At 41.8% G+C, this 14254-nt stretch overlaps 1 protein-coding gene across 5 annotated transcripts in view; it reads left to right on the top strand.

Annotated features, from left to right (window-relative positions):
• LOC116059974 overlaps window positions 1-14254 on the top strand; it is an 86510-nt gene that overhangs the window by 2966 nt on the left and 69290 nt on the right. For 2 of the 5 annotated variants that reach the window (XM_035995877.1, XM_035995878.1), the window contains exon 1: window positions 12637-13773. The exons of 1 other annotated variant lie outside the window; for it this stretch is intronic. In XM_035995877.1, the coding sequence (XP_035851770.1) occupies window positions 13606-13773 (168 nt within the window). In that variant the 5' untranslated portion in view covers window positions 12637-13605. Of the gene's footprint in view, window positions 1-7885; window positions 8095-12636; window positions 13774-14254 lie in introns of those variants that run through there. 2 more of the 5 variants (XM_031313255.2, XM_031313253.2) reach the window with 2 other exon arrangements.

Here is a 14254-nt window from a genome sequence, read left to right as displayed (position 1 = left end):
AGGCGGAGCAGTATGTCCTGTATGGCCCTTACCGGCTAACGTATTTCAAGATGAAGCATGAATATGGAGCGTCTACCCCAGTTCATTCAAACGCAAATGTAAAATTTCAAGCCAAAAGGAATACTTGGAATTGATGGTGGTGGTAAATATTCATGAAAAGGACAAGTTTATGAACGGGCAACACAGATTTTGAGAATGAACAATAATAACAATGCGATAACAATAATCTTAAAATTATGTAAAAACACTTGTTTTTGTTGCTCCAGTTTAAAAACAAAAATGGGTGAGCATGATACAATCAGTATGGTATTTCAGGTTATGTTAATAGACATTTAAGAAATTGTGTTGGAATTCAACGATATATGTTTTTTAACATCTGGAATCATTGTAAAGGCGATTTGTATGTATTTTTTTATTGTGTGAACGTATGTCATGCTGGGATATTTTTTATTTCTTCTGTGTTAAAGTTGTTTAGAGGAAAATGCTCAGTTCCATTCTTGAGTGGACAGTTAAAGCTGCAGTAATCAATATTTTAAATTAACAATGAGTCAAACGACTATATGTAAACGTAAAAGCAGTCGCTTGTAGTGATAAACCCACAGAGTAGGCCTGAAACGTTTCCTTGAGTAGTTCGAATAATTCTATAACTAAAAATCCTCGATGGAAACTTCTTTGCCTCGAAGCTTCGTTTAATCGATGTAACGTTGTACCGCTCACTGTGTTTCCGCACAGATGATTATTACTAGCGCACAATGGGCTGACGCTTTTGTGAACGGATTATAAATGAAGGAAGAGAGCGAAAATAGTGAGGGGCTAAAAAAAAAAATGGCAGAGAAAACGATAGAAAGTTTGGGATCATCATCATCAAGCTGCAACAAAACCCGAAAACTGTGCAGTGTGTCTATTGTAAAATCAAACTAGCCTACACAATAGCAGGGCGTCAGTGCTACATCATCTCAGTAGCAAACATCCAGTCTACTCCTCTATTCAACGGAACGAACCTGACACAAGGTAGCATTAAAGTCTGCTGCTCTCGTCCACTGCGCTGTTTTAGGGCGCTGACACACATTATCGGCCGTCGGACCGTCTGGCGAGGTCGGTGACTCGAGTCTGTTCGGTGTGTTCCGTGCCGTCGTCCGTCCGAGGAGCCGTCAGCCTTCATTTTGGCCGACCTGACATGTTCAGTCGGAGACAGGGCAGTCGGGACTCACCCGGAAATGGCGAGCGGATGAGCCGCTCAAAATCTGACGAAAATCTTTTAAACTGACCTTTGTCGATCTGAAATGAAGACAGATTCAGCAACTGCATGGCCTATTTCTCGCTTAAAATGTTTTCAGAAACATTTCGGTGAACTATTTTAGTACAATATGAGATTGTATTCAGAACAAGCCTCCATGACAGTCTGGCTGTGAATTTACGGAGAAAATAGACCCATGTGACGCGTTCGTCCTATCAGCTGCCGGTTTTCATTTTCTGGGAAGTAATACAGAGAAGCGCTGCCTGCTGCTATGGAGACGTATTACGTTTCGCGCACGCTCAAATCGGCGTCGCCTCAGTGTGTTTTGAGGCATTTTTTTGGACCTCGGGGACCCGACTGATCAGTCCGACTGCCTTTTCTGCCGACGGTCGGCTGTCTGGCTTTACACAACTACAGCATGCTACTCTGCAAAAAGCTGTCGTTTTGTTGTCTAACTGTTTAAACCTGAAACTCTGACAAATTCTTGTAAACTTAGCCAGTCTACACTCTGTACTTCAGTCCGTACGGGGACTTGAACTGCGACCCTCCGGTTCCCAATGCAACGCCCTACACACTGAGCTACTGCCACCCGTAATATGGATGTGAATGATGTCATTGGACCATGCCGGCGATGTCTGCATTCATCATTCTTTCTCCTCACTCAGTATTAGCCTTCTGAAAATGTAAAAAAAAAAAAAAAAAGTATAGTTGAATAGCCTGGCTGTAAGCTTTGTACAGTCACATTTACCTGGCCCTAGTGAACAGCTCTTTTGCATATTCAGTGTAAAGAGCCAGAGGCATGAAGGGAAAGGGAGCGAAAAAGATTTACATTGGGGCCTCCAAAAATGTACTTTGGCCAACAGAATAAGGGGCTTGGTGGCCCATGCGGCCAGTGCTTAAAAATATTAGCATCTATCCCTGTTATTGTATGCAATTTAGGCAATCAAAATGTTGCTTTTTCTAAAAAGGAAACCTCTCTTTTGTATTTTTAGTATTATATTATACTATAAGTATAAGTATAAGTATTTTTAGTATTATTAGCTGTTTACTATAAAGAAGGAGTATTTCTTATCCGATTACTCAATTAATCGATGGAATAATCGGTAGAATACTCGATTACTAAAATGATCGATAGCTGCAGCTCTACAACAGAGAAATTACATATCAACTTTATAAGGTTATATGTCAAAGTTGTGTTTACAGCTTGTTTGTCTACCCCAAGTTGCCAAAATATCATTCAATACAGCATTAATATACAGCAATCATACATTAAGTTGAATCTAGCCTATAGCCTAATTTAAAAGCACATAAACACACTGTAGCAGCCACTACTTTCTTGTAGAGAGCTCATAATGGGCCACTGTTTGTGTCGTCTGCTTGTCTCCAGCGGTCAGTAATTTGGGGTGTGATGTCACATAATACTCCCAAGGTTCCTTAGTGTCCTCTTCACATTGTACAGTGGATGGAGAGCTCCCCACTGCGTCATTTACTGTCTTAAATGGTGATGGAGACAATTGCTCATTTATCACAAGAAGTGGTGCAGTGTGCGTCTACAATGGCCTTCTCCATAGGACCTCAGTCTTATTCACACACTGAAGATCCATTCTCACACTAATGATTAGCCAGATGCGAGTCAGTTTTACTGCCCAATGGGTTAAGACTGCAAGGAATGAGCTCTTCTACACGCTGCAGCTGTCCTCGCTTGAATAAAAAAATAGTTTTGTCATGATTATGCAACTCCAGCTTTTTTCATAATTATTGTTGTGAAAAGTGAAAAGTGCAGTTGGACGAGGACAACCAACTTCAGCACAGAGCATTGCTGTTCAGAAGGAGTAGCAGGGGTGCTTAGAGATGATAATCTGTTATAGAGTTGTGAGGTTCCTAATTGTGCTTTCATGAGTTGCCGTTGATTAATGGACTAGTTGACAGACATCCTGTGAATGTTGTCCACATGTGCACTGTCCACAGGGGTGCTGAAGAATCCACTCCAGCCTTCCAGCAGCATTGTGGAGACTCTTTTCGGAGGGTAGGAGAGCAAGAGAGGAAGGGGAGGAGGGGGGAGGAAGAAAAGGAGTGGGAGCAGAGAAAAGAGAATTAAACTTTGAGGCTTTGGGCAGTGCTGTTGTAAAGGGGAGTGAATGAGAGCGGGGGCCGTGCAGCCAGCCACATGGGCCGTTCTCACTTGTGATAATGGAGGCCTTTCTGTGGTTCTTAACCCCCTTGTCGCATGCTGGGAACAGGCAGCCGTCCGCCCACCGCTCAAAACAGACACGCTCACAAGATGGATAATTGAATTTTACACCCAGGAAAGTCACCCCCTTCCCTGGCCGGGTCTCCTGCTACACGTGGCCCTGACAGGAACTCTCCCAGGATCAACATCTCATCTAGGGAAAGAGTCTGAGTTAGGCCCAGTGGTAGTTTTAGAAGAAAGAGGAAAATGGTGCTACGATGTGAAGGAGACACCTGTTTTTAGTTGGCCAGTCCACCACTTTGGTCCAAACTAAAACATCTTAACTGTGGATGGCTTGCTATGACATCTTGCACAAACATTCATGGTCCCGAGAGGATGAATCCTAATGACTTTGGTGATCCCCTCACTTTTTCTCTTGCTACACCATGAGTTTGTGGTTTTGAGTGAAATGTCTCAACCACTGTTGGAGGGACTGTCGTGAAATTTGGTGCCAACACTCCAGTCCCTCTCTGGTTGAATTGTAATAACTTTGGTGATCCCCTAACGTTTAATCTAGCCCCATCATCAGCGTCAAATTTTTGCGTCAAATTTTCATTGGCCCTTCGCACTGTGCTTGCAGAACTAATTATATTGTAATCAGTTTCAGCTGTACTTTGTGTTTACTGTACCTGCTAAACATCAGCATGTTAGTCATTATGAACATGTTTTCATCTCTCACATTAGCATTTAGCACCTCTGTACAGCCTCACATAGCTGCTAGCATGGCTGTAGATTCTTACCTGATGGAAACACACTGAATTAACAAAAACATTTGGTTCTTCCAAACTTCTTCCTGATATTGACTTGTAGCTTCTGTTGCATTTCACTTGTGTTAAAGCTTCAGAATCCCCCCTCATGTCCATCTGCTTCTCTTTATTGACGTCTTCAGCATTGTGAAGGGTGTAGATTTAATAATTTAATAATAATTGAGAAATCAATAAGGGATACAAGCTGATGTGTCCCTCAGGAAAGGAGAATGTGTACCTAATATTTTGTGTGCTGAGTGAGTGTTTCTGAACATTTAAAGCTATAAAAGTTGGGTTTATGAATGCATCTGATATGATATACAATAATTTCATGCTGTAAAGGCTTTTGTTGGGCATGACAGCTGTTTTATCACCTTTGCAACACATAACAGAGAGGCATAGTGTTACCTGCAGATGGACACTGTTTTGTAGTGCCATCTTGTTTCCTACACATGTGGTAAAGATGGAGATTAGATTAAGTGTGTTTTAAGGGGGAGAGAGTTGAGGTCCCTAACTGAGGGGGATGACATGTTAAGGTTGTGATGGTTAGAGGGTGATCCAGACCCTCCCTCCTTGCCCTAAGGCTGATCCCGTCAGCAGGGGGACCTGGTTGACTGCCCTCACCAGCTCTCTGACCAAACACAAAAGGCGTTTTCCTCCCTGGAGCCGTGGTCACTTTCACCTGTCAGTCAGACTTTCTCTGTGTCACCCAGGGTATGTGCAGGGTGGCTCCAGGTGAGCGTTGGCTAACGGCTTCTCCTGAAAGGCGTTCTTGTCCTCTGTCAATACTAAGATATGGCCAAAATCCTGCATCCTAATGTACTGAGTGTAGGCATGGGCCGGTATGAGATTTTGACGATATGATAATCTTTAGCAAAAATATCATGATTTTACGGTATTGCGGTATTGCAATTACAGCTTTAAAATGTATTATTTTGAAAGGTCTGGGTAAAAAACAATTTTTTTCTTCCCATTTAACATAATGTATTTTATTTTTAAACAACATATAGAGTATTAGGTATATTTGTAAACGTGTACCATGTTAAGTGAAAATAAATAATAAAAAATGCTGCCCTAAAAAGAACAAAAATATAGACAGACATTTTAGTTTAACCTGAATCTGTAACAACAGTTAACTCTGGCTGTGAAGTTACATTAGGGAAGAAACTAGCTGATGTTAGCCATGTTATCTGCCTTGGTAGCAGCCTGAAGTATTTATTTCACTATTGTTAGACACTCTGTCTCTAATAGCTGGTTGCAAACGCTTGTTTAAAGACAGCGTTACGTTACCTTGACTTGGTTTTTTTAGACGGGGAAAAGTTCAGGGGGTTCACCTCCTTCGGCCATCATGCACCGACAATGAGAGCAACAACCGGAGGGGGAGTGGTCGTGATACTCTACGCTGCACACTGACAGGCAAAGGCATTCCTGACCTGCACTTTCCGTCCGTGACGACTAATTAACTAAAACAGCAAGCAGAACATTTGAGTGGTTTTGAAACTTTGACTCTTTAATACTGTGGTATATTTTGAAACCACTAACCGGCCCATGCCTAACTGAGTGTTGTTTAGTGGTGTTCCAAACTTCAGCCTCAGTCGTCAGGTGTATTTCATCTCCTATGTGTTTGCCTTTTAAGCTGTCCTAAGCTCTGTGTTTACCCAGCCGTCACTGGCAGAACGTACAGTGGACTGTAGGTGGAGGAACATGGAGACTTAATGAGAACTCTTTGATTGACCGACATTCATGCTGCTTGTCACACAATACCTGACAATACCAGCATGACAGCACCAACACCAAACACTCTGTCACTCTGCAGCAGCTAATCACATTCAAGTCTGACAAGTAATTCCTCGCTATAGATGTGTGGTTTTTGTAATGCAGTTTACCTTCATTGTCAGTGCCACACTTATTTTAACACATGAATTTCACAAAAAATCAGAAATTATTGGTCATTGATTGATAGTATGTATCAATACTAACTATTTTAATATTTGGAAAATCATGTTCTCAATGTTCACTTTTGCCTTAAAGGGTAACTACCATTTTTTTCAACTCTATTTTCCTATGTTTTTGTGTCTGAGTGACTGGGAACAACAATCTTTGACATTGGTCCAGTTTTAAGCAAGATCGCTGCAGTCGCCAGCGGCGAAACAAGCTACAATGTAAGTTAATAGGGCAATTGTCCAGCTTGTATTTACCTTCACAAAAGTGACAGGCTCAGATTAATATTCTAAGTGTCTGACAACATGGAAAGGATCCCTTCAGGGATAGACCTTTAAAACCTCTTTGAGACCTTTGTGTTTAATCAGAAACAGCTCTGACGTCGCTAGCGGTAAACCCACCAGACTCCATTGAAAAAAGCAATACTTTTAGCGTGTATAGAGCCAACATATTTTCACATGTAAATCAGTAAACTATGTTCATTTCAACCAAAACTAGAGTTGTGATGATTGGAAAAGTGGAAAGAAGACCTAAAACGGCTTTTCATAGTTTTATTTTGTTTCTGTCGACTTTGAATGAAGTCTATTTTACGATGCTTAAAATGACTGTTTATTTACATGGAGTCTGGTGGGTTTAGCGAACGCAATTTCGCGAATGTTTTTATGTTTAAAAAAAAGGATCTTACTCTTTAACAGAAAGATCGACCTCCTTAGAAATCCTTTCCATAATGTTGTCAGACACTTAGAATATTAATCTGAGCCTGTCAGTGGCAAAACGAGCACTTTTATGAAGGTAAATACAAACTGGACAATTGCCCTATTAACTTACATTATAGCTTGTTTCGCAGCTGTCGACTGTAGCGATCTTGCTTAATACTGTACCAATTTTAAAGATTGTGGTTCCCATCAGACACTTAGACACAAAAACATAGGAAAACAGGGTTGAAAAAAAACGGTAGTTACCCTTTAAGGGGAACTTCTATAAAGTTGGGGGATTCAATACAGACCGATTTTTTAAAAGAATAGTTAAAACCTGTGCAGCAGAGGCCAAGATATCGTTACTTTTAGTCTCTAGTATGGATCAAGCTCCAAAAAACACTGGATCCTACATATCCCAAATGCAACTGGATAGCATCTTTCATTGGACCCCCCTCTGCCTCCTAAAAGCCCACTTCTTTCAAACCCCACACCTCCAGTTTGTAATTTTCAACTCCCTGCTGAGCCATACTCTTTAAATAGCCCATAGACTTCTCTATCAACAGTATCAACTACTTCCTACCAAATAAATAGTTCCTTTAAAAAGGCCAGTGAGGTCTGTGAATTACCAAGAGTAATTGAACACAATTGGCACAGTTTCTGGAAAGGAAATTGTTGAATACATTTTTTTGTGCATTGTGAGCACTAAAGATGAATTTTTAGTTACAGTAAGTCCATTTTACTTGGGAGGAGGCAGAAATCGCAGAGACAGATAACTCAAAAAATAGACAAATAAAAACCAAAGATATCTGCATTGCTAGACACCACGAGAGGTTGGAGATGTATTTGTCATTTGAGTGAATTGACCCTTTAAATGAGTTCTTGCACTTGACTGTCAGTTTTTATTTTGACTCCAACAATTATATGCTAAATTCTTTCTTCAACACCAAAAACTTCAACAAGTGACCTCTGTGGGAGGAAACGGTACCAAATATTGATTTTTTTGGGAGACTGACTGTAACACTCTCTCCACCAGCAGAGGACGCCATTCGCCCGGCAACCTCCCTCCCATTGGCGCCCCCCTTCTCCACCTCCAGTCAACCTCCTCTCTGTCCCCAGCGACGGCCCCTCCCATCAAAGCCATAACCTCTCCTAATCCCCCCCCCCCCCCACCCCTTGTTGCCCAGGAGACGGCTCAGACGAGCAGGTGATGCATTGACAGGGAGCAGATGGTTCCCTGTGGAGGTAAGCATGAACAATGCTTCCATATTCATCATAAAGTCTCGCTTACTCTCTGTGTCTCCCTCCTTCAACTGCAAGTATACACATAACTTCAAAGTTGAATGAATCATGCTTTCACTGACACACAGATATTTGTTCAGTCTTGCTGATTGAAACCGACCACATTCTGGTGGGTCTGTCAATACAGGAAGGTTGTGCAGACTGAGAGAGGTGATAATGTTGTGACAGGTTATTAAATAAATAGAAGCTCCTGCATTCAGAAGAAGCTAGTTTACAGTACCTCAGAGGGCAGATAAGTAAAGTAAAGACAAACAATAGGGGTGCCTTGCCTCGGCCTCCCTGTGCTGTCTTCTGCAGGTGTTTTTGGGCTTTTTGCCGCAGTAACTCACTCCTCTAAAGAAGCTTCTTCTTTAGCCCCTGTCTCCCCTGGAGATAAAGTACAGACACCCCACTCTCCCTGTCTCTTTCTTTCAGCTAACTCCTGAATAATCCAGCAACAATACAAGGCTCTGAGGCGGTGTGCAGCGATTCGCCGGAGGCCTGACTTGTTTTGGGGTGCAGCGGGGGCGGGGGAATGGCATTATGGAGATCAGCTAATGCATGTAAAACACTGCATCCATTTTTTTTATTGGAACAAGTGGTAAAGAAAAAGTCTGCGGCACAATAGAGGCTTCGGAGCGCTACGCTTAAACCCACCACACCTGGAGCACACAACATGGGGTGAGAGTGGCAGCCCACCTCCCCCTCCTGCCTCACCCATCATCACCAGCACCACAGCACCTATCAATACAAGCTGTAAGGAGTTTAGTTGGGCTTCAGGAGGAGGGGGCTGCCTGTATTCACTGCCTGACTATGATAAAGACGCACAGTGAGGAGCCATTCAAGAGCCCTGTGCCCATAATGGAGTCACTAATAGGTGCCTATTCAGCAAGAAAAGTGTTTTCTGGAGGAGAAAAAAAAAGTTTTGGGGAAGCAACAATCACTTTGTATGCTGCCTTGTGTATGTAAAATTTATTCAGCGCTCCACCCCTCCACCCTTTCCAACTCTTTTTGCTGTCTTTTTTTCTTTCTATAAAGAGCGTCACCACTGAATAGACGACATGCATAGTTTGGAGTCTTCTTTTCATCCTTACTTGAAAATAAATTGAATGGTCTGTTCTCGAGTGAGTCCAGTCCAGCAGCAGGAATACACTCTTTTTCACCTCCCTCTCGCCATAAAACTATTAGCCATATTAACAGGTGGCCAACGTTTACTTAAAGTATCTTTGTGACTGGATTATTTTGATCTCTGTCAGTATTCATCATTAACATTTAAGTACTGATGGGTGATGCTGGTCAGAGTTAATGAGCAAGCCTGGAAAATATCTAGAAAAGATAAACACGCTTACCTTAAGACAGGGTACTGTACATGGAGGTAAAATTACTGCATGAAAATAAAGTACACAAAGTAAAAAGCAACAAAATCAATGTACTCATTGTTCAATTTTCCATGTTACCGTTTGTAGTTTAGTTTGTCCACCGCAATAACAATTGAGTTTGTTTATGAAGCAATATTTGGGTTTGCAAAGTGTGAAATAAGATGAAGCAAACAGTACTTGAGCCATGTAAAAAGAAAACTGCGTATTGAGTAAAGTGCACGTATAGAACTCACATTCATTCATATCACTGTAGGATGCTATGTTTAATGATCAAAACAGCAACAAAAAGTTTAATGGACTGCTTACCCTAAACCTTTTTGTCACAAAACATGGAACATAAGTCAGTATGTTTAACTCCCAGATTTCCAAAAATCAGTCCCTAAAGATTTCACACCTCATGTAAGTTTCCGAGTAACATTTACCATCTACACCTTTTTATCAGTTGACACTAAAATCATTTAGAATATCTAGCTTGACCAAGGACTTGTCACCTGGAAGTTTTGTTGTATCTTCAGACTGTTCAGTCATTACATCCACCATGGAGGTTTCTGTATGTTTTTCGGTTCGGTTTGTTGTCCGTTTTTCAGCAGGATTACGAAAACCACTGGCCTCTGAATCATGGGGCGGATACACAAATAACTTTTCACTTTCGTTAACATTGCGAGATAGGGCATGGCCTTGGTGGAGGTCTGACTCTCCCAGTGTCTAGTTATAAAATGTACTCAACGCCCATCAATATTTGGTTTCAAATCTCATATTATTCTCTCTACCTTTTTAAATAAGCAACAATCAAGGTTAAATTCCTGGGGGAAAAAAATCTTAATGTATTATTTATTAAGAGTTGACCTCTCGAAAATGTCATTAATTCGGACTGTGTAGGTGTGGTTTGATCAGATTTGATTGACAGTGCTGGCAACTTAAGCCTTCAACCAATGATTTTAATCTAAATGATGCTGAATCCTGAATAATGGTAGTAACTGTCCCATCTTTGGCAGAACATTTTGTTTTTTTAGGACCTAGTTGCTCACTGTAAGAAGCTGATTAAGAAAATAGGTGTTCAGGGATTTTAATACACAGATACAAAAATCTGATACCTTATGAGTCGGGATGATATAATGAAATGTGATGTACATGATTTTGCTTCCAATAAACTAGAAAGATAGATTTAAAATACATTATATCTCTGTCTGCTGTTTAGGCCTGAAAAAGGTGCCATCTCTTTGCTTCAAGCTAATATTTGCTGCAGAATCCCCCCCCCCCCCTCCCCGGTACCAAAGGCACCAGGGGAGCAGACCTTGTGGGTGTGCTGACTAATCTTGAAATGCTGGAACCATATTGAAAAGAGGGGGAATGAATTGAGAAATACTGGGACCATATTGTGCTGGGTGTCAAAGAGCTTAACTGACAGATTGATGAGATGAGGAAATAACAGAGCAGACCGGGGGGTGGCAGGAGGGAGTCGATGGGGGGGGGGGATCCCAGCATGGCATGGCATGGCAACCAGGGTTTGGAGTCAGAGCAGGACTCCCGCAGGCTTGCTGGGCAGAGCCGGCGCAGGTCAACGCTCTTTGATTATGGGTCCCGCAGCCGACAAAGGGCAGCACGCAGTGGGCTGGGCCACTTTCCTTAGAACAGCATGAAAGCCCTTGTAATTGTATTTTTATGTGTTTTGTGAGAGGCTTTGTTTTTTGTGCTGATGTATGTGTTTTATTTGTGTGTGTGTGTGTAAGTTTTTTCGACAATTTTTTAGTCTAATTGAGAGAAAAGATTAAAAATGAATAAGGTTTTCATCTTAAAAGCACAACACTTTTGTTTAGTGTTAACATGGACATATACTGTAAATCAATTCAACTGTTTTCCCTCAGCCAGATTGTGTTCAGCTGTTCAGTTACCAATAAAGTGGTGCACAAATGATTTTTTTTTTTAAGTCTGACAGAGAGAAGATACAGACAATTAAAGCAGGTATAATCAATGACTACAGTTTTAGCTTTTTTTTAAGCTGATTGTTTTGGTTTTCCAGCCTGCATCTTTACTGTTTTGATTCACTCTCGCTGCTCTCATAGTGTCATTTTCAGATGCAATAGGCAGCTGTTTTCAGCGGAAAAAGCTCTAGGCCTAAATACCCATTGTACACTACCTGCTCAGCACCGAACAACAGACAGACACAGTTAGAGACTAACTGTTAAAAATAGTGGAGAATTTAGCAGCTAAAGAGACAGATATTTCTCTCAGGAGTTGGTAGAGACAAAAACGGAGTTTAAAGAAAGCGAATATTGAACTTGCATTCATCAAGTGGACACACACACACACGCACACACACACACACACACACACGTACGTCTCCAAATGAATGCTAATGTTCTGTATCTGCTGTTTGAATAAGCAACTGTCTGCCAACAAGTTTTGTATTTACAGCTTGTTTCTGCTGCCCACCTAGTGACCAGAAAGTAAGACATCCCACGTTTAAATTTCAATCTTATGAGCTTTACAGGGAAAATGCACATGGATCAACATCATTGTAAATATTCCAGAGTTAGCCAAGTGGCTAATTGTCTTTCAGTAAGATGTTAAATTAGCAATTTAAAATAGCAAAATAACTGAATTTAAGAGAAAACAGGTGATGATTACAAGATAAAGAATAGAGTAAGTCAAGCAGCCCACATAATAGAAATATATAACACTACCAGTTTGCATTGTATTGATTATTGAATGCAATAAAAACTATTAAAATATCTTGAAAATATACACAAGCTTGCATTAAACAGGGATGTACTGACTATCTTAGCGTTTTCCTCATAGAAAAAAAAAACATTCACATCCGTGCCACAAAAAACTACTGCGATGTCCAACCTTACTTCCCCTCAAACAATGCATTTTCTGGCAGTGTCTTAGCAACTGGCATTGTGGCATCTGGATTACCCAAAAAGCACTGCAGAGCCCCTGTAGGGCCGAACAGAGGGAGACCTCAGAGAGAGCGTGCTTTAGGAAGGGAGATGTAAAGGAGAGGTTGATCTCAGATGGTCCCAAGAAGCTTTAGTACAAGTCACCAGTTGTATTATTATGGTCAGAGTATTTTCATGTTTCTTTTTTATTTGTCAGTTTTAGAAAAAATGAACAAAGCAGAGCAGATTTGTCTTTTTTTCAGCTTCTGCTGCAAACAAATGTCTTTCAAAACTAGAACAAGTTTAAAAGACTTATTTTTGTAGCTGAAGTGGGACATGGGTTGTGAGGGGTGGCTGCTGGTGTCTCCACTCTAAGTGTTTGGTCTGTTCACCATGGAAAACACTGACTACACCCAGCTTGTCCACAACCCTTGTTAATATTACACCAAGAGCGCATTTACTCGGTCTTTCCTGCACTAAAAATCTTGAGATGAAGAGCCTCGAACTTAAGTCACACTCTAGATAATAAGCTTTGATCGGAGATACAGATAGAGGGCTTTTTAGAACATGCACACCCACAGAAGCACATACACACTCCACTGAGCTCTGATTTGTGGAATTGATAGGGTCCATTGTTTCCACAGAGCTTGCCACTATATGCCCTGTAATGTAATTAAGGCCAGGAGATTTATGCTGCTGTATAGCAGCCCAGAACCTGATCCATGTTGTGTCTGGAGTCGGGCTGAAAAGCCCTCTCTCTGTCCAGCTGCTCCTGATTTCTGTTCTGGCCTCTGTCACTGTTCGGGGCTCCAGTGCTGTTCACTTCTTAATTGAAAGCTTGGGTTTATTGTGTGCCTCGTTTGTGTGTTGCATCTAGAGGGAACACACATTTGTAGCAAACTCAGAAGGGAATATTGTCTTGTGTGCTTTTTTGCTTGCCAAGGAAACGATATGCATGAGAGAGTTGCACCAGTTTATCAGGATGGTAATTATTAACAGCCGTAAGCTATTCAAATAGAGTGCATTTTTTAGTCTCACACAGAGAGGCATTGCTCAGTTCCTCTTTTCTTAAATCAGGCCACTACAAAGCGTGAAGGTATATTATTGGACTTTTGTTCTGCCGAAATAGCAGTGTTTTCTTGTTACTTCAGTGATGAAATGTTAAATATTTTACTAAGACAACGAGTAAACTGAAAGACTAGAACTCATTGGACATGTCTGCTGTTGAGAGAAGAGGAGCTCAAGAGCCACACTGGAAAAACAGACTTTCCAGAAATCAGGATTTCAAGCTTCCCTGGAGGCTTCTGGCTCGGCCCAGGCATCACGTCAGCATGAGCACCTGGCTGCCTGATGGCTCCTGTTCTGCACACCACGCTGACAGGGTGAGTCCGTCCATGCCCACCCAGCTTTTCCCCCAAATGAAAGACACGTCAAATGCTGCTGAATGAGCCCCATGTTGAGAACATGAGAGAGAAGATCCATAAGACCCGGAGCATCTGTCCACCTCTCTGACACTAATGAATGTTAAGTAGGTTAGCTGCTGGTGTGCCACTGTCCCACAGGTCATTGTGACCGGTAGTGGCAGCGGGGCTGTGCTTTTGTCAGGGTGCGCCAACCCCCTGCGAGACATCTAAAATGGCTGGACCGCTTACTCCTGCACACAATCCCAGCACCAATAGTTGCCATATTGATCCCCCTTGCTTGCAGATTAAAGCATAAAAGGAGCTCTGTCCTGCCAGCGGGGGTCCCCACTGACTCCCAGAGCTCATTTCAGGGTCACAGAGTCTTTGCAGCCCCCTGACCCGAACCCCAACATGAACACACACAAACACCGGTGTGAGGCAGGATAGAAACCTTTCCAGG

Source organism: Sander lucioperca, chromosome 20 (genome assembly GCF_008315115.2).
Source record: "Sander lucioperca isolate FBNREF2018 chromosome 20, SLUC_FBN_1.2, whole genome shotgun sequence".
NCBI classification, from domain to species: Eukaryota; Metazoa; Chordata; class Actinopteri; order Perciformes; family Percidae; genus Sander; species Sander lucioperca.
Note: the sequence above shows the minus strand (reverse complement) of the source record. Positions and strands in the feature narration are given on the sequence as shown.